This window comes from Molothrus aeneus, chromosome 2 (assembly GCF_037042795.1).
Source record: "Molothrus aeneus isolate 106 chromosome 2, BPBGC_Maene_1.0, whole genome shotgun sequence".
Taxonomy (NCBI): domain Eukaryota; kingdom Metazoa; phylum Chordata; class Aves; order Passeriformes; family Icteridae; genus Molothrus; species Molothrus aeneus.
In genome coordinates, this window is record NC_089647.1 from 109,746,767 (window position 1) to 109,768,308 (window position 21,542).

Genomic DNA, 21,542 nt, shown 5'->3' on the forward strand with positions numbered 1-21,542 from the left:
CTAAATGAAACACAGTGGGCCCTCATCTCAAAACACTGGCAGACATCTGCAACTGCAAGGTAACTAAAGCAGTTAGCAGGAGTCCATGCAGGCACAGAGAGACACTGCTAGGGAGTAGTAGCAATCCAAATCAGGAGATTGTACACAGTTTGTACAAAAGGATCTAAAATAACTGTGTTTGAAGACAAAGCTCTTGATGAGATGTGATTACCTTGCCGGTGAATCATTCCTCCGTGCATAATTCTTGCCACGATGCAGTGGTTCAGCTCATTCATTTTTAAAGTGATTCCCTAGAAAAAAAAGAATGTTTATACTTTTAAAATAAAATATTAAACACTGTGATTCTTGAGTGCTTAAGAATAGTCATGTTTCCTGAAAGCTTGAAGGCAGGGTATAAATTTTAAGATTAAAATAAAATCTTTGTCACTCACTTCAAGATGAGCAATAAGACCAGATACTATTTATAAGTGAAGATGCAATACTTCAACATATGAGTATATAAGGATCTGGTTTGCTAAAAATGTGATTTTATACTGAAGTGTATGTAAAGGCTCCAGTTGTGTTTAAGGAGTAATTTGCTGTAGCTTTTAAACAAACCCAGCCCTAGTGGCACAGCAGCAGTGTGAGTGCACACAAAGCATCTCAAGGAGGATAAGTATCTATTCCAGTTAATTGACAACCCCATCTCAAAGTGAGGAAATGACACTAGAATCATCACAGCACTGGTCTTTACCAGCACAGAGGGAAATGGTGAGCTATCCCCCATACCATGGGCTCATCTGTGTTCTTCTGGAACTGCACCAGGCGGACGCGCGTGACGTTCTCCATGTCCATGTCGCCGTTGGCGCTCTCCGGGGAGTCCCCGTTCAGGTAGGGCGAGGTGGGAGGAGGGGTCACCCGCAGCGCTTCGTCACTGTAAACTTCATGTGCCACTACATCATGGGTTTGAAGTAAGGCCTGCAGGACAGCACAGCAACGAAGTGTGACATTTCCATCATCTCCTATGTCCCTTGCTCATTTCTTGTAAGGGTTTTTTTTGAAGATTTTCAAGGAAATCCAAGATATTTGTGCCCCATTTTCTACTGAAGAACTTTTCCCTTAAAGGAGTCTACGACAGACTTTCAGACTGCAAATGCCTATACACACTGAGACTCGAAAGCCTGCATGAGTTAATGTGATTTTTACTGTAGGGACTTCAATGAGAATGATGCTGCCTCCCTTCCCCTCATCCTCTTGACACCTGCAGGGTGAGAGTGAATCCATCTTCATGTGCATAGATAGAGAATCAGGAATCTAACTTTCTGTGCAAACCATTCTATAATAATTACTCTAGTAAAATGGAAAGCTACACAGATCCCATGGTATCTCACTCTAATAAAGTCAGACTGTAGATCAATACCAACTGAATGAAGAAAACACTGTTTTTTTTGTTGTTTGCTACCATAATTGCTTCTATCGTCCTTCCTCCCCCTAGAACTTGGTCCCAGCACAACCACCAAGTTCAAAATGCTTCACAAAAATTAAGAGTGCAAACCAGCAAACTGCTAAAATACTGCTTCATTAGCTTTCATTAGCTACTTCAGTAGCACTTCTAAAGGGTACTGTGTGGTAAAAGGTAATTTCTTAAACACTTTATGTTCTCATTTCTCTAATAGATTTGAAACTATATTTGGGAAGTCAACACTATAATGATGAAACAAAATTCCCCAAACTAACAATGCTTTGCCCATATTCCCTCCCATTTTCCCAGTGTTTCAAGCCCACTTACATACATACTATTTTTAGTTAAATATTAACCTGTATCTGTATTTCCTATTTTTCATCTTATTTTGTCAGCCACTAAGCTCAAACTCCCAACAGTTCCTCTGCGTTAGACCGCTCTACAGAAGAAACATTTTATATTAGAGATCTGGACCATGTAAGTTAAACCACTTTAACAATATTAATTAAATTTTGATTTATTTGTGTGTCCATTTATGTGTGGGAACTCCAATGTAGGTTAATGGTTGGACACAATGACCTTGGAGGTGCTTCAGTGCCCCTGCCTGTATCTGTTACACTCTCCACACTTTAATATTACATTTCTTATGTAATCCAAGTGCTTACATTTTTATCACATCAAATATTTGCCCTGCTTTAAATTAATTTTAGCAATAATATTCACCTTGCAGGAGGTTAACATTTGGCACATCCAGCATTTTTAAAGGTCCATAATTATACTTAATGACTTCTGAATATGTTCACAAAAATGAACACTACTTCAGAAATACATTAAAGTACAGCAACCTCAAATTAATATTGAAAACATTTAATAAAAAGATTCCTATTGGACTTCACTTAAAGATGTCTGTTTTCAGGAATTTCTGCTAATTTTGATAGTTTTTTTTCCTGTTTTTCCTTTGCAGAACATGATAATCTTGCTAAAAATTAGTTTAGTGAGAACAACTGCTTTCTACTGTACTGCAGGATCACTGCAGAGAACAGCACAGGAGGCATATGATGATGGATAAAACTTCAATATGTCATTAAGCAAAAGTCTCCTAGCAAATATTTCAATTGCTACAACATACTAAACTTATATAATAGAATCTTTTACACATGAAACTGGCATATTTGAAAAGCTACTGAAAGTCGTGAAATGGAATAAAAGCCCTCTGAAATGTGTACAAGCATAACAAATGAGGTACTTCACAATGCTTTCAGAATTCTTAAATTAATTATCTACTGAAAGGCCTTCATGCAAAATTTACACACGTTTCTTTAAATTCAAATGTTAAACATGCACAGAATAAATTGATAATTTATTTCTGCAGCCATAAGGCACATGAGGGCAAAAGAAAATTAGAACATAACACCCTAAGATCTGTTACAAACACATTGGCTTTGGTTCTGTGAAGGCCTGCACATAGTTTAACCCACTAAAACTGTGGTTAAGTAAACAAGACAGGTCATACTCTTTTTTCTTCTGATTAGGGATACACATTAGATTAAAAAATACTAAAATAGTCCATTATCATATAGATGTAAATGAACACTCCTACTTATTACACTTAATTGATTACTGAATTAATGTGCATTAATAACCAGAATATTGCTCTGTACAACACCTGGCAAACACAGTGTGGGATAACAATATTGGTTTACACGATTATTCCTTTTCCTAATAGTTTCCTCTAAAATATAAAGGCTTTTGCTCTGAAGGGAAGTTTAGCAGAATGCAACAAATGTAAGAATAATTTTATTAAAGTCTGCAACCCCTAAAGGTGCATCTGGGAGCAGGAGTGGGAATGATGGAGAGGATGGAGTTGTCCCTTTGGCATCTGGAGACTGGGATCTGCAGGTGTGGATCCACACCAACTTACGCTGCTTTAATTGCTGCTTTACATTCCTCCCAAACACAAACCACAAACTGTTTCTGTTCCCCTGCTCATTCTGGCTCTGGCAGCATGCCTGTTATCCTAAATTCTTTTTGCTAAATGGTTAGTTGGGGATGTTTTTTGGAGCAATTTTCTACTAGTTCAGCTGAGGGCAACATTAAAGTGCAGTTCTAGATGAAAGCCAGAACTACAAGGGAGAAGATGAAAGATGGGGAAAAAAGGGATAATGGGACTTCAGCAACTGGCAATTTACCCTGGGATATCACAGATTCACTAGCTGAAATTACTCCTCATCAAAAGTACTTGTTATGGAATTGCAGCTTATTCCTTATGAAAAAATACTTTGCATAGATTTGCAGCAAAAGAATTCTGACAAATGGTTTTAGCTTTATGAGCATATCAGGGAACAGAGATACCTAAAAAAGAAAATTTTCAACTCAATTTTCCTGCCACTTAATTTGATATATAAAATTTCTATATACCACAATAATTTAGTTGATGCTTACTCTGAAAACAATTTATACTTAAAAAATGCTCTTTCTCAACAGTGCTTCATGTTCTGCAATACTGTGGGCTAATTACACACACAAAAAAATAAATAAAATGAACCTGTCAGATTCCAAATGAAGCTGAGTAGGGAAAGTCAAATTCTTGATTTTAAGCTGACAATAGTGTATAGCAGATTTAAGCAAACATGTTTATTTCTCAATTTCTGAACTTCACCTACAGCATAAACAAAAGAAATCCTTCAAATTACTAGAATTCAGCAACTTGAACCAAGTTACAAAGGAGTAACATCTCTGAATTTAGGACAATTTTTGTCCTCAAATCAGATTTGAGAAACACACACAGTAAGTGTTGATATGTAATACAAACTCAACAGACTGTACAAACTACTGATTTGTTGTAAAATAAAATTAAATGAAAACTTATTTTGCAATGAATTCACACATCTTTATCCTAAGAAGGCCTTTGGAAAAAGAAAAAGGAGGATCCCACCTCTATCTATGTACATCCAAAAGGATTAATTCTTCTTTCCATGTGTAACACAGACCTCCAAAAACACAGTGAAACTGCCCCATAACTACACTACTCCAAACTGCTGACAGTTTTGAGCACAGTAATGAGGACCAATACTAATTCTTTTGCCAGAGCAGCAGGTTAGAAATACTTATTAATAGGTGTATTGTATGCAATTCCATCCCTTGCAGATTTTGAGAATTTACTGAAGTTTTCTAACATAAAGAATATTAAAAAAAAAAAAAGAAAGAAAAAAAGAAAAAAAAACCTAAACAAGAGTAGGATCTGCTTACCATGAAATGAGGTTGTGTTAAGATACGCTTTAGCTCCTTTGCATCATTGTTCTCTGGGTAACATGAAATTTCTTCCAATACCTGCAAAATAAGCAGGAGAAATGTCCCATAGTAACTTTCTTTTAAAGCTATTGAAGAAACTAAACCTCTCACTGCTCAGTCAGAATATCCACCAATGATTATACACACCAACATTTCTGGCACAGGGAAGGGTTTAAGAGAATGTGCCCCTACCCAGCTGCCCCAAGAGAATAAAATACCTTGTTCCAATGCTCTCTCTGAAACATTAAAGCAGAAATTTGAATGATTTTTGTTTTTTCAATTGACAGTATTCCTCCAACAGCTAAATACATGGGGACAGGAATGGAGTGCTAACAGGTGACATGCAAGACCTCCACCAGTTGTGCTTTCTTACATGGCCTCAATTTATTAAAACAGAATTAAAAACACTCACAAAATCAAATGTTAAAGACACCAAGTCTAGGTGGGCCATCTCCTACCCCACCTCCAAGCTCCAGATTTTATAAAATCTGAGCCACTTTATCACTGGGGAAGGAGTAAAGAAGCTTTAACTCATTTGCCTGCAACCTGATTATTACACCTTATTTTTCACATGCAGCTAGTTGGACAATGGAAGCAGAGTATTTTGCTTCTGGAAGCCCCCCCAGGATTAACTGACAGCAAATTTTGCAGAACAGGACTTGAGGGCATCTGTCAGTGTGACTTTAGCTATTACATAGAGTTTTAAGGTCTTCCTCCTTTAATAGCACAATAAACAGTTTTCCTATTCTGTAACCCCTAACAACTGCATGAATTTTTACTGAAAATGCATAATACAATATGGGTTTGGGTTTTTTACTGCTTGCCATAAATAAGCAAATAACATACTATTTGCAAGGTACAAGAATCAAGAACATCTGTGTCTATCTTTGGTCTTAGTGGGTCACCTTCACTGCATTTCCAAGTCTGCTCTTCTTAGACTTATCTATGATAAACTTGGGTCTTTTTTTCAATTTAAAAAGCTGACACTTCAAAACATTTCTTTTTGTGACTAAATTTTATAAACATCAGATTTCTGGTGCAGATAAATAACCTGAACAGGAAAGATTCTGCAATTACCCAGCAGGAATGTTCCTTTTAACACCACTACTGTTGAAGAAAAGGTTAAATTATTAAACTGAGTAATATTCATAATCCTTACACAGATAATGGAATTCTGCAAGTTTATGCAACTTGTTACATAACTTGGGTAAGCAATGGTAATATTCCAGAAATAATTCAGATAATGAGCCAGAATACACATCTTAATGAAGAAAAGCAAGTCACAGTTTAAATACAATCAACCTTTCAAAGGAAAAAAACCATTCTTTAAAGCCATTACCTCTTTGGCTCTCTGTACAGCATCGCTTGGAGGATTCCTGATTTGTGGTGAAGATTTTGTGTTTATTTTGTCATAAAGCTGAAATAACAAGAAAACAAATTATTGAAATCATATGCTACTTTATATAAAATAATGAGTGTTTACAATAGCCTGCTTATGTTACCAGGATTAGGATGATTGCTAAAACTGCAAAAGTCCCAGATGTTTTGTATACAAAATCTAGCAGCCTAGGGTTTTGGCTTTTCATTTTTAAACATTTCCTGATTTGAACATTGCCATAGATTCAGAGTTCATAGGATGACATGGGAAAGTTCAGGAGGTTAAGGGCTTCTGCAAACCTCCCATGCTTTTGCCACGGATTTACAGAAACTATATTCTTCTACTAGAAGTGACCCTATGAATCTTGAATAAATGCTATAAACTAAACATTCTGCTATAAAATCAAGTTAATCTGCATATCTTGCTTTTCTCAATAAATCAAATATTCTGAGCAGTAATTTAAATAAACCTTGGAATATGGGAAAATGCTCTTGAAGATAGAACATTACAAAAGCCAAATATTCTGAGAACAAAAAAACAAACTTTCCAAGAAGGAGTACTCATAAAAAAGAGTAACCTTATTTTACTAGGATTTTCTGTTAGACCGAAGAATGTCATTGTATTAAAACAGGCTACTGCAAATCTTCCACGTTTATTATGATTTTAAAAAACCCTTTTAAAAACTATTAAACTATGCAAAGCACAACAGAAGAAAGATCTTTCTTCAAGTTTCAAGTTAGAAGATGAGACATTATAGGCTCTTCCTCATACAAACCTAACAGACTGTTCCTGTTCTAAAGGAAAAAATGTATACTTAAGAATAAACAGGTACTGTAACAAGCTGTATTTTCAAACAAAACATTTTGGCTTACATTTCAAGTGATATAAAGATGGTCATGTCTGTAATTATTTTCTAATTATGTTAGACTATTTCTTTGATGGCTAAGACAGAAAAAAAGCACAAATAACATTTTTAGGGAATTAGAGACATTCTTATCACAGCAAGGGTGGTGAAACACTGCAACAAGTTGCCCAGGGAAGTTGGGGAATCTCTCAGCTTTGGAAACACTCAAAATTTAACTGAAATTCAAAATACTGAATATAAAAAAGCATTCAAAATACAAAGGTGACTCTAAAACCTTCAGCAAACCCTAACACTGCCAAGGATGAAGTGACAAGAAATCACCATTCAGGTTGCTCAGTAAGGAGTGCTCAGGAGCTTCCTCTGGAAGTTCACAGCTCCACTGTTTGGCTCAGAATGGCCTTGGATGTCTGAAAAAGGGAATCCTGCCAGGACACAGAACTGCCTTCTTCTCTTTCTCACACAACATGAAATACCACTCAGTTTAGATACATAAACTGCCATAAATGCAACCTAACATCACCATCACTTCCCTAGGTTAACAATTTAACAAACATGTTGAACAATTCAAGCCCATACACAAATAAGCACAAAACCAGCAAACAGTGTCACTTCCAAAAACCATTCCCTGCAGGACAGTAACATCATTGTCTTGGGGAAAGAAAAGTAGAAAAGTCAAGATGAATCAGTTTCTTCCAATGCAACAACTCCAGCTTGTGCTGCCAAAACACCACTAAACTCCACAGTTTAAGCAGCCTTGAAAGCTTTCTGCTAGCTTGTAGTTCAGGAGACATTTTATATGTGCACACAATTATTTGTTTTATCTTTTCTTAAATAAATTAATAAAATCTACCCAAACTCCAGCAACTGCAAATTACAAAGTACCACCCTTCTATGCCTGTTAAGAAACTGCACTGAGCACTGTGTCCTGACCAAAGCACAGCAGAAAATGCATGGCACCCACCATGAATATTACTGAATGTCTTTTTCCTTTTAAAGAGTAATGAAATTACAGAAAGGTTACCTTGAAAACATTTCTATTAGTTATTTCTAGCAATGGCTGAAAAGCTGTGTTGCTGTAGTTGCTGATTTCCCTCGTTACTGTGACCCAAAACAACCAGCAGTTTACAGAAACAGTTTTTTCCCCACTAACATGGGAGAGTTATCTTCTGAGATTAGGAAGGAGGCAAAAAGAAAATTAGGGAGCAGAGTTCCTCAAAGAATGTTTAGAAAAAAAAATCAAGGCAAAGTTCAGACTAAACAAGAGTGCATTTATTTTTCCACAGTGCCTTCATGCTGAGGCATGGCACTTAAATTTCATCTTCCAGGATTTCTGCTTACTGAGGTTTGCTTTGAAGGCACCAAACTATCAGAAGGAACTCTGACAGCATTTAAAAGAAAAACCTTCATATTTGCATTAAGGTTAAAGGATGATGTATTACCCAAAGCAAGGGATCTTTTAATTGTGGAGCTAGAACATGGATGTGGATTTGGTAGATTCACTAGCATGAGGAGATCTCTTCATTTTGAAATGGCATACACTAATTTAAGTTAGTTCATGGATTTTTTTTTACAAGAGGCAAGAGGAGCAGAGCTTATAATGGGCATTAATGCACCAGAACTGGTGAAGCAGTCCCACCTCCCTTGCAATCTTTGAAAGAAGACTTTTGCAATATTTTTCAATATTTTTGCACTTCAATACTACCTACAGCAAAAGCAATTTAGAATTAAGGAATTTACAGCTTGCATAATTAATTTGTGAAAGCATTTGAATGTAAAGGTTTCATTCAGACATTAAAAAGAACATTTGCTCCCTTGGATGTAAGAACCTAACACACATTTACACGAGAGTTTTAAGAAAGTGTATAAGGAAACTTTGAATAACACCTGTTTGTACACATCAGAGATTAAAGTGAACATTAATTACATCTCAGCCAGGCTCTGTATGCTCCCTGTGGTAGAGAACACATTACTTTCTGCAGTAAGCTACAACATTTTCATCACAGAAACCCATCCTGTTCACAATGCTGCCTCCTTTCAGCAACCCTGAAAATCTAAGTTCTACAGGGACCACATCAAAGGTGGTTTCTTGTAGAGAAGAATGAACTGGCTCATTCTTCACTGTCCTCTGCAGAAAACTTTTCTATGCCATAGCAACAGACCTACAGCAGGACAAAATGTGTGCCCTAATCATGGCTTTCTTTTTGCTGGGAGTCTCTATTTTCCAGCAAATAACTCTGCCCCCTCAGCCCAGGAACCCAACCTCCAAGAATGTCATTCCAGAATAAGCATAAACATATAAATTAAAAATTTATAATAATTTAAAAAAAAGTAAAATGCCACAGCATATGTAACTTTTGGCATTTCCAGACTTTTGAATACTTTGTATGTCAGTCTCACTCCTCAGCATCAATTATTCTGCATTTCCTAGAAAGAAAATTGAAATTGAGAGCTTGCTCTTGACAAGATTAGGAATCCCAACTGATGTATTAACAAACTTGATATAACAAACATACATTGACATTATAGCTAATAAACAGAATAGTACTGCTTATCAAGACCACAAGTTTTGATTTAAATTTTGCATGCTAGAACAAAAAATCTATGAAGAGAATACCCACAAGTTGAGTTGCTATCAGTTCACCAGCTTTTGCAGTGTCAACACTTTTTGTCTTCTGCCTGTACAAAGGGAGCTCCTCTCTTCTGATATTTAAAGCAGACAGTCCAAAGCCTAATCCACAATCAGGCAGACGAGACAAAACAACAAACTCTTCTGACTAGCTTTTCAAATGTGCAGAAATTCCTTTTTAACCATTTCCTGTAAGAGGAGTCAGAATACTGTCCCAATGCAACAACCCCCATTCAATGTCACACTGAAAAATTTAGGTATTTCATAAGTAGCAGAAATGCAGCTTCACCACCTGGTCTGATCCTGAATGTAATAAAGATCAGATCACACAGTGAAATCAGTAAGTATTTTAGCTACCCAAACCTCAAAGTTCCTGTGAGGCAAGTGAGAAACTTCTTAAAACAAGAACTACTGAACTGCTAGAGCATAAAGCCTCCTGATCATTCAATACAAATACACATTTTGTGGGGATCCAGTTGCAATTCAGACCAGATACTTGGCTGCCAACCTCAAATATTAAACCCCCACATTGAAACATCTAAAAATAATCATTACAGTATGTCCTTATAGATTTCACTTTCTGAACAGATTAACCACAGGCAACACAGTGATATTAGAGGGTTGTCTTTCATCACTTTTAGGTTTTGGGACCATCTAAAAAATTCTCATCTGGAGGTGCTGCCCCTTGCACAGCAGCATTTACTAACAAAGAGGGTTTTTGCTTTGTTACCTCCCACAGCTCCCTGTCCTGGTTCTCCATCCACCCCTGAGGTTTGATGTGTTCAGAGACTGAAAGAAATTCATGACCCACTGAAAAAATAATACTCACAAGTAGCAGTATCAAAGAATGGCTAAAATTAAAGGGCCAATTAGATTTATGCTAGATCACATCATTCTTTCTTCTGCCAGTTCTGTTTCACATCTCCTTTTCCATGCAAAATATTATAATGTTCCCATGGGTGCCTCTTTTCCTGGGATTCTAAGCTCTCAAGGAAACACATCCCTGAAGCTAATAACTCTTACTGGAAAACACAGAGTAGCAAGGTCACAGCAGAGGCTCTATCTTTGTTTAAAGACAGTTTACTCTTTCCAACCCTCTGTTCTCTACTGTTAAGGACTGTGCATGAAGTTCATTTTTACCATTTCAGCATCAGAGACCTAACATTTGCTTCCCAGCATAATTCTACAGAACATGTTACACTTCCATCCTGTATCAAAGTACAAAGCATCTTTCAGACTCTGTTCCTGCTAGAGCATTTTGGCTACAGCACTCCACAGCTTCAAACCTTTTTCTGTGATACTCACTGTAGAAGAGGAGCATAATCAACATCTGCATGCCAGTTCCTCACCCAGTGAAATGCTGAGCAATGCAAACACAACTAATTCAACAAAAGGGTTCAGGAAGCAGTTTATCAGCTAAAATCAAGACTCCCTAACAGAGTGTTCTCACAGAAGACAGTCTGAAGCAGAACATGAATTCTGTCTGAACAAGTGTTTGTTTCTGTCATGCCCCAGAACTGGCAGCTGCCAACACTGCAGCTTGTTACTGGAAGCACTCAGACTTTCAGTAACCCTGACAAGGGTTATGCAGATTTGAAGTACTCAATTCCTCTGTGCATATTCACATTCAAGCAATACATGAATAATCTTTCCAGTAAAAAATGTTGCAGTAGCAATTGGACCCTGAATTTCAATTTTAAGTTTGATCATTCATTAAGTTTGATTCATTCTGTTCTGTGATAGAACAGAACAGAACAGAAATACATACTCCTCAAATTTTTAGAGGAACTTTTATCTGCAAAAAGCTGGCCAACTGTACCTTGTTTTTAGAAGCCACCTATATTCCTACATACTCATTATGTGTCTTTTAGAACAGAGTGACACCTGTTGCTACCTGTATCAGAAATAAACATAAAACCAGATTCTCTTACAACTTTACCTACTACACGTAGGAGAAAATGATGCAAGCTAAACTCAGTCAGTCCTATGCAATTTCAGCTTCAACTGGAAGGTGCTTTCTTTTTTTTTTAATCATTCCTTATCTGGGCTTCTTCACTTCTTTTGATATAAACCAAACTGTAACTTTTTTGGAGGTAAGAACAGAAGAGAGAAACTCAACTGGGCAGAACCATTTTTCTCTGAGCATTAGTTCAGTTCCCACTGTGTGTGACTGGCAAACAAGTGCATTGTAGGGAGTGAGAATGACAAACTTCACTGCACAAACCCTGAAATCCTGGCACACCACTGGAGCTAAATGCCAGCTGGAGAATGTTTAACATGTATTAACAGGTTGTTAATGACCACATTTCTGAGGCACAGAAGATAATACCTGCTTCTCAGGGGTCAGTGCCTTGCTATGGGAGAAGAAGGAGATACATGAACTGATCTGCTTGAAGAATGGATAGAATTAAATTCCTGACCCTTCAGTGTGTTATACATGACAACAAACTGACTGTCAGACAGGCAGACAGAGTTGCCAGAACAGCATCTTCGTAAAACACAAATGATGAAGGTTTATTTTACTGAGGATGAACATAAATGACAGGTGAGAGATATGGTTCCCTTTAGTCAAGGTGGAACCCTGAAATGATTTTAGGCTCCTTTGAGAAGGAAAACACATTCCCCAGCCACAGCCAAAGACTGCATGTATTGGCTTTGTAGTGATCCAAAGGGTAAAAAGGATCCCAGAAAGAAATCCTCTTCACTGCCTTCCCAGGGTCTGTCAGGGGCAATCTGGTGACACAAGAGCCGTAAGGAAAGCACACAGCCCTTCACCTGTGTCAGCAGCAGGGAGAGATGCCCTGGGGCATTAGACATTACCAGTCAATATTTTATCAAGAATATCTTCCACTGACATATCTGGTATGCTTGGAGACATGAGGGGAACCAGAAGGTTCAGGTAAAGAACACTGAGAAGGTTTTTCATCCTGTTATGTAGCCAAGTGTTGGCACATCTGTTGTGTATCTTTTGATCAAAACCTTAAAAAGTGAAAATGCAACCAAGTTTAAATTCTCTCAAAAGGTTATAATGCTGTAGCAAAACTGCAGGCAGTCATGAACTGAGGGAAACCAAAGTTCAGTCTGAAACAAAGACTACACAAATACCTGCAGCTCCACACACTGACACAGTGACAGATCCAAGGACACACTGCTGCTTACATTGGTTCAGACCCCACAGATATTCAGTAATATCTGATTTGTATATTCTATTTCTTTGCAAGGGTTGAAGTTTCTACCTTCAGTGTACATGAGCTACAAACAAATTTTAGCTCTGTTGTGGAACATATTCCTTTTTAGCAGAGATTATCAAGTGCTATGCACTTACTCGTAAAATCAAAGCCTTATCACTTCAGAGGCAAAAGAGCCAAGGAAAGGACTCTATTTGTACAAAATAAAACTCCAGCTGTGTGCATTTTTCCCCCCCCCAACAGACTTTTTGAATTGTGCCTCTGGATTTGCTTCACAGTTACCAAGAAAACATTTATTTATTCATTTATTTATTTCAAGTTGTCTCACAGAAATACTGAAAATGAATGCTTATGCTACTCCTCAAAATCACAGCAGACATTATTTTCTTCTATTTAATTTCAGGTGTCCCTAAATGCCTCATTCATGTATGATGAACCCAGACTCCAGTGTCTGACAGCATTTTATTTCCTTACAAAGTAGGACTCTAACCCAGTAATTTGTCTCCTATTTTAAGGAAAAACCATATTAATACTCATCATAAAAATGTTATTGACTGTAGAAGCTGCAGTTCTCCACCAGTGACAGAAGATGTTGAAGACATGCTAGACAGTACAGAGACATAACCAGACTTTATTCTGTTCACACTGCAAATGTTTTAACATCTTTTGCAAAGATGAAATATGCCAAACTAGGATGAGATAAAGGTACTGCTTTGCACATGGCAGTACCAACAAAACCAGCACAGCAGTTGGAAAACCAATACAATAAAATTCAAAGGTCCCATTTAAAAAAAGCAAAACACTCTCACTCTGGAATGTACCAGTAGTAGTGCTGGGAAAAATTTGGGCTTACAACATTATTTCCCAAGGTACTCTGACATATCAGTGGCTTCAAGGACACAAAAATCCCATTATTTCAGTAAGAGAGTCACTTTTTTTCTTTTTACTGCATTGGATATAATTGAAGCTGATCTTAACAAAACCAAGGCAAAGCACTTTTTAGAGATGACACCATGCAGCTGATCAGATAAAAGTAAATGTAAAAGACATTGAGGTGCTAAAGGGAGTTTAGGTAAAGAGTCTGGAACAGAAGTCTAAACAGGGGGAGCAGAGAACTTGGGGTGTTTAGTCTGGAGAAAAGGAAGCTCAGAGGAGACCTTATCACTCTATAACTCACTCAGAGGAGGAGCAGGCTGGGGGTTGATCTCCTCTCCCAAGTAACAAGGGGACAGGTCAAGAGCAAATAGCTTTAAGTTGTGCTAGGGAAGGTTTTAGATTAGATATTAGGGAAATTTTTCACAAAAAGGGTTATCAAACTCTGGAACAGGCTGCCTGGTGAAGGGGTGCACTTGGCAGTGTTGGGTTTACAGCTGGACTTGATGACCTTAAAGATGTTTTCCAACCTCAATGATTCAGTAAGCACCAGGAAAAATGACTCCCTCAATACAGAAGGGCTTCATAAAGAGATTTATTCCATAGACAACACCTTGCTACACCCCACAGAATAAGCTTTGCTCCTGTCTTTCCCCCAGCTTTCAATATGGACTTCAATAACCAAGAACAGGAACTAACAGAGTGGGGTTAGGCCTGAATGGGCTTCATTCCCAAAGCTGTGCCCAAAGTACCTTGTCAGGGTTGGATTCTCACCCTGAGGAAAAAATTGCTAATGACCACAAACCTCATTCCAGGGGAATACAGAACCCATAAAACCAGTTAAATCCACAGTAACTAACAAGAACACAGCTCCTCCCCTGTTTTGTGATGTGGAGCATACCTTGCACCAGGAGGTGCTAATGCTGGAATTCACAACTATTCTTGTTTCTCCCTGTTCACATGAATTTTCTGCAAGGATATTCTGAGAACAAAAATACACTGCAATGAGATCACCAGCACCCAGAACAGTCAACAGGCCCCAGCCAAGTACCTGAAGGACTGGAAGAAGGAGGCAGAGAGGAATGACTGAATTCAGACACAGAGGCAGAGCTCTGTCTGTTTATAGACAGCTCTGGCTGTTTATAAATTGCCTTTGGGTTTTTTGAATGCAAACTAAGTGCAGACTGAAGCATTACTCCAAAGTTAAGCTCCCAACACTAAGAAGCTGAAGCATTATTCAAGATTGGCAGCCCAGGTGCTGTAGCATTTCCTTATTTTTGTCATTTCTCAGAGCAGATCCCAAACTCTAGGAGAAACAATAAAACCAAGAATCTGAAGGTTTATAAGGAAAAAATCCCAAACACAACAGATAGGCCTTATGGTTAAAAAGAAACTTGAACTACACACAACACAAGAAGTGAAGAAAATGTAGAAAGTTAAATAGGAAATTGATCCCCTTTATCTCAAGACATTATCAGTGAAGTTAATTAAATATTTCACAAGTGTCAGGAATACAATGCTATTGTTCTTTGATGTATCAGGGCCTAGTAATTTAAAACCAGACTGAAATAATGGGGATTTTTAGTTCCACATAAAAAAAGAATTTGTGGATTTTGGTGTAAGAGATGTTGGTGCACACAGACACAATGACACACCTTTTACAGAGGGGACATGACATCAGGCCAAGAAGAATGGACTAAGTACTAAAATTCCCATGTAAAATACATTATCAAGCTGAATTTCACTTGAGGATTCACCATATCAGTATCAAGCTTATAATTACTCAAAATGACAGAATATTAGTTAAAAATAAAACAGGTTAAGCATAACAAAATAACTCTCACAGTGTCATGAGAACTGAGCCAGAATTTTGCACTGTTGGAAAGTGGTGGATACATAAATTTCTCAAAAATTACTCTCAATTAGTATAAAAGTAACTGTTGGCTCATATTTGTATTAGCCTTGGGTTTAAGAGACTCACTCACTTATCAATATTTCATATTATAAAAATGTGGAACAGTGCCTTCTGCTCTGAAGACTAAATATAAAATAAATTCCCCATTTCATCTGTAAGGCAGAGGAACAGGAAGAACAGGAAAACAATGAGAGGATGCTGAGTGGCAAAATGATCCACCAATCCCAGCAGCAGAGAAAATGAATGCAAAGGTACGATGGAAGATGAAAATGGAAAGGATTTTAGAGAATGATTATGAAATAATGCAGAAGGAATTCCAGGATAGCCTCTGCTTTTTGTGTTCTTTCAGACAGAGCTTCCAGAGAAGTTACCTGTTGGAGAACAAATGCACTGCCCTGGTGGTGATGATCCAGCCCACCTGCTGAAGGAATTCTCCCCAGTTCTCCCTAAGGCTGGGCCATTGTTCTGTCTCCACTGCCTGGGAAAGGAGTTCCCACTGCAGTGTGGGACAGTCCCTCCCACTCCTGGGGCTGAGCACGCTGCCTCTGCTCTGGGATAAAAGCCAGATTTGATTCCCCAAATAGCAAGGTGCCTTCCTGCCAACATAGTTTCTTCTGGGTTGTTTTTTTTTTAACAAATATTTTCCATGTGTTTTTGTCTTACAATGATATGAAATAAAGGACAATTAAAATATGAGAACAATGTGTTTTAAAAATGATAAAGTAATATTTCACTTAAGCATAACATGCTCTGAGGGATTTTAAGCAAGACATCCATAACACACTTTGTGGTCTGTTTTTGCAAAAGAGAAGCATTCAGGTTTCATTAAAACATGTTCCCCCTATAAGTGCTAACAAAATCAGTATTCAAGAGGGTAAGGACCAATGAGCATCCAAGAAAACTCACACCATACTATGTGATTCACATATAAAGTCATTCTCATTCAAATCAAAACACAATAAAACTGGATGATCTAGGAAAATATTTAAGCTTTCTATACACATCTGCTAGTTTTATTTTTACATCATATGATAGATATTCCACCAGTCTATTCATGATTTAAAATAAAAGAAAAAAGGAAACGAAAGCAACCTGAAGAGAAAAATCTAAAGGTTTTTTGTTCCCCTCCACTTTTTTTTAATTCTAAAGTATATATTAAAATTGTTAAAGTAATACACTTTGCTCAAAAAGAGTAGACCAGGGATAAATACATGGAGAGTTTAAAACATTGTCAAGCAGAGGACTATAGTATCAGCCCTGCCTGGACACTGCTGAATAACTGCAACTTTTACAAAGGACATTCAAATTTACTGTGCCAACATCCAGCCTGGGAGGGTAAACAGAACAAACCAAAATAAACCCAGCAGAAAGCTTTAGCCAACCATGTAAGAAGCTAAACTGAGGTTCCAACAACATTCATTTTAGCAAAAGAGAAAATATGTTTCCTTAAAAGTCTGGACTTCAAGACCAAATCTGTCTGGATGACAGAGTTCAAAAGAAATCCTAAGGAAACTCTGAAGTGGGCAGAGATGCAGGTTCCTGTGAAACACAACCAGGAGCAGAAAAGGATAACAGACACACAAGTGAGATTCTCTTGAGAAATCAGCATGCCTTAAATATGCACTGTGAATATAAATTAAACTAGAAAAAGAAAGAAGTGGCTGCACACACAGATATGATACAAATGGCCAGTGCAAAATGTATTTATCCTCTTTTAGTTAAAACCATACATGTGTAATGTATTAAGCCAGCAAAAAGTTAAATAAACTTTCTTGAAAGCTTGTAACATTTCTATCACAGAAATAACAACACTTACCTCAATGATTCCATCTATGAAAATATTGTAACAAACTTTTAAAATTAACAGCCAAAAAACATCAGCCTAGAGAACTATCTCTGCCTTGGGACAGACAGATGCAGACAAAGCCAGCAGAGAGGCCCCAGTCACACAAAAGCTGATATTGTTCTCCTGCTGGGTGAAAATCTCACTTGTAAATTGAGGGACATCTGCATTCAGAGTCAGCCCAGGCAGGGCCCTGCAGAGGTGACCAAAGCCCAGGAGAATGATTTCTGTGATCTCCTTCGGGGCAGGCAGCTGCAGCAAGCAGCAGCTCCTGGGTTTCCATCTGAGCAGAATTCCTTAGATGCACTGACAGAGATGAAACATCATGGATGAAACATCGTGGATAAAACTCTACCAACTAAGCACAGCCTTGAAGCCCACTAGACTTTGCAAAACAAATAATAATTGAAGTAAAAGACCTCCAAAATTAGTAACCTCTTCACAATTCTTTCCAACTTGTTTATCAGTACTGCTAACACAGGACAGCAGTGTCTCCCAGGATGTCTTTCATGAAAGTCAATAAAAAAGAATTTAATTCCAGCATTTGATAAGGCTTCTAAAAATCTGTCCATGGTAATAAAAAATTGTCTTCACTACTTAAATTTAACTCTGTTTTTCCATAAAGTTATTTATATACTGTACTGCATTCTTTATCATCTAAATTGGATATTGGAATGAAACAGTCTGTAAAGCTTTATATAGTCATAAATCCAGACATTTCTAAGTGACACAGAGAAATGTCCTACAGCATTCACCGAAATTTTGATCATCACACATTTAACAGAGCAAGAGAAAAGAAAAATCCGTCCAAACCAAAGTTACTCTTTTACTTTAAAAAAAAATCAATTAATAAACAATAAATTTTTTAGGCAGTGAATATTTCTATATGGCTGTTTCTAGAAGGGCCTTTTCTTTACTCTCTGCAGTAAACACAATTAAGTTTTTAATAATGAAATGTGAAACTTATGTGCAGGAAAAACCCCACTCAACAGAAATAATAGGATTCTATAAAATGATGAGAAAACCACACAATGAAACTATTCAATAAACCCACATCAGGATATGCTTCTGCATTGCAGATTTTGGCTGAGAGTGATTAACTACTTTCTAAGCAGTTGGCACCTTTTTTCCCCTTGTTTTGAACACCTTTGGCCACCAAGTAAATTGTAAGAGAGCCTTAAGACAGTTACCTAAACAAATTAATCAATTAAAATCAATCAAAAGAATGATGCCTTCTTTGGCCTTCAGAGGTGCCTGTCCTCATAACACCCAAGTTAATGAATTACTGAGAAAGAAGATTTCTATTTTGTAGTCTGAAAAAACCCCAACACATGGGTAACTTGTACCCTTTACAAAATAATTGTTCTTTCCTTTTTGGCCTTCAGAAAAAGTTATTTCAGAGGCAAAAGAAGATATTTCAGCAGCAGGCATGATCTAGCATCATGTGCTTAATCTAAAAATAAGGATAACTCTTTCTCAAGAGTAGGAACATGAGAACAAATTTAACTGTGGAAAATGGCCACAGAAGTATTTAATGCAAAGTGACAGCCACAACTTCACAACAGAAGAGAGAATTCCTACTTAGTGGGATATAATGGTTTATAGGTTACTTGGTCTGGAAGCTTCTTCAGTAACCCCAAATATTCTAAAAGGAATAAAAAGTTTCCCTGACAGAACTTCATCCCAGTACAACTGGTGATTTTTCCTGAGACAGAAATCGGAATAGTATTGATACAAAACCAGAAATCAATCTCCCACATGTAAGTTACTGACATGAAAAAACTACCCTTTCAAATAATACTGAAACTTGCTTCAGGCTTTAAAAGATGTATTTCAGGACACTGCACTCTTTCAGAATTTTATTCTGTATTTTTCTAACCAAAGCATCTTTGGGAGGATTCTATCATCTCCCTTCCATGTAGCACAATAAAAGAAAAATGCTTTTTGATGGCATTTTGTTCTCACAGATATCTTTATAAGGTGTAATTAAATGCATCCCTTTCTGTTTATGAGAAAACCTGTGATGAAGAATGTAAAAATTGCACAACTTCACTGCTGGTGTTTCTTATTTGAAAAGCTACAACAGACCATTACAGCAATAACAGGTCATGAATGAAGTACTAGGAACCTGACTGGTACTGTCAAGAGCAGAAAAAAGCAAAAGCATTGCAGAAGCATGACTTAATGTCTGGCAGACCTGCCATCCAGAAAAGTACTGAAACTAAGGCCATGTGGTTTACCAAAGCCCAAGAAGTTATATGATAACACAGTAATGGTTAATAAATATCTCAAACCTTTCTGCATGAGTGACACAAGTATTTTGGTTCTTACTACACTCATATTATTCTACTCCTCTCCAGATTTTTATTTCTTGTTCATATTAACTGAGCACCTTTCTGTACTGCAGCATGCCATATAAAAAGTAATTTAAGCATCTGGTACACAAGGTGAACTTAAATTGGGAAAAAAGATTCATATTTTAATGCAAATTTGCAAAGATGAGTTGTTGGAGATACAATTCAGGAAAGCCATGAGCTCCTAGTCCCTTCTTCCTGCGTGTTTCATATCATTTTATCCAATGACTGTTGATGTAAAATGCATCAACAGTTATCAGAGAACAAAGATGAGAACTGCAGTGTTGTGCCAGGGCAATGCCACCATCACTTAGCAGCCATCCCCATCTCTGGATGCTGCAGTCCCAGGGGCAGCTGTGCTGTGGGGGAGCTCTGCCAGCAGCTTTGTGTTCAGGCCAGCTCAGAACCCAGCAGCTGGGGCCACTTCCAGACTGGAATCCCTTAAACTTCAAGAATGCACAGAATTCAGGTGACTGATCAAACTGTTACAAGTATACAAATCATTCACTACATTTTAAAGAGTCTGGACACCAAAGGACCTGTGCCTGTGTTTATATTCAGCTCATGCTCCTGCAAAGCTGCACAGAGGAACCACAGCACTCAACAGTTTTGCAGAAACTCTCTCAAAGTCTCTACAAACATCAGACAGCTGGAATGACTCCTACTCCTGTGGCTCTTTCACTGGGTGAAAAACACACACACCTTGTTAGATTTGTGATATTCACTGGGTTGTTCAGTTTTAGACATTGTACTAAAAAGGTCATCATCCATATGATCACACAAACATTTTGGTTTGATCCATGAGTGCATATTTTAAATTCATCTCATTTTGCCCACCTACCATTTTTTATTTTTCACTATACAGTGTTACCAGAGCATATTTACTCTCAAACAACATTAAAATAAAAGATGCTGTTCACCTACCAGTGGTTATTCAGCTCACAGGACTGCAGCACAACTGGCATAGAGTAAAAGCAGTCAGAACACACAGAACTGGCAGCCCTGGCTCCTCAGTGCCAGCTGCTTTGCCCTGCAGATGTGCCACTGCTGTGTCACAGCACCTGCCAAGCTGCTCCTGTGCATTTGGTTCCATCTGGAGTTTTTTCTCAGTGCAAGCTGTAGATTGCTTTAGAAAAAGCTGGTCTTCCCTAAAAGCAAGTCCTCTGTTTTCAACATGAACTATCCACATAGCCCAGAAAAAAACATCAGGGAAAGTATTTTTTCTGCTACCCTTTTTGACTTTTATTTTAGACCTCAGTGCTGTGCAGATACAAAGTCACTGAGAGCATGGTGTGCTTTTGAATTTGCCATTCAGTGAGTGTTTTGGCACTCCAGTAAGACACTGCTGCCTTATGGACTAGCAGCTCTCCAGAACCACAGAGAAATACAGATTTTAGATGATTGAGCCTATTACATACCATGTCCAAGCATGAAAGAGAAATGAGCATATCTTGGTGCATCACACAAAAAATTTCACACTTGTAAGAATATCCCCAGACCTGGCCTAACATTAGTAGATTTAATGTTAATAATAATAGAATATGTACAGTTATAAAGTTGCAATTCACATTTAAAATAAAAACTAAAATCTGGCCCTTATTAAAGGAAAAAAATCTATTCTGTTTAATCATTTTATAGCAAACCTATTAACTCAAACTCTTAATCACTTACATATTCTAAAATACTCTATGTTACAATAGTAAAAATGTATTTTTGCATAAAGTGCTGGATGATTCTTACATTCTACAACTAAAGAAATTGATTTTGG

General features: G+C 37.4%; 1 protein-coding gene across 7 annotated transcripts in view; it reads right to left on the bottom strand.

The window, feature by feature from the left end:
* The window catches only part of CASK (calcium/calmodulin dependent serine protein kinase), a 188,578-nt gene that overhangs the window by 32,552 nt on the left and 134,484 nt on the right, over nucleotides 1–21,542 (bottom strand). For all 7 annotated transcript variants that reach the window (XM_066545497.1, XM_066545498.1, XM_066545494.1 and 4 more), the window contains 4 exons: nucleotides 6,072–6,149; nucleotides 4,691–4,771; nucleotides 769–957; nucleotides 212–290 (listed from right to left, as the gene is read on the bottom strand). In XM_066545497.1, coding sequence (XP_066401594.1) covers nucleotides 212–290; nucleotides 769–957; nucleotides 4,691–4,771; nucleotides 6,072–6,149 — 427 coding nt within the window. The remainder of the gene's footprint in view (nucleotides 1–211; nucleotides 291–768; nucleotides 958–4,690; nucleotides 4,772–6,071; nucleotides 6,150–21,542) is intronic.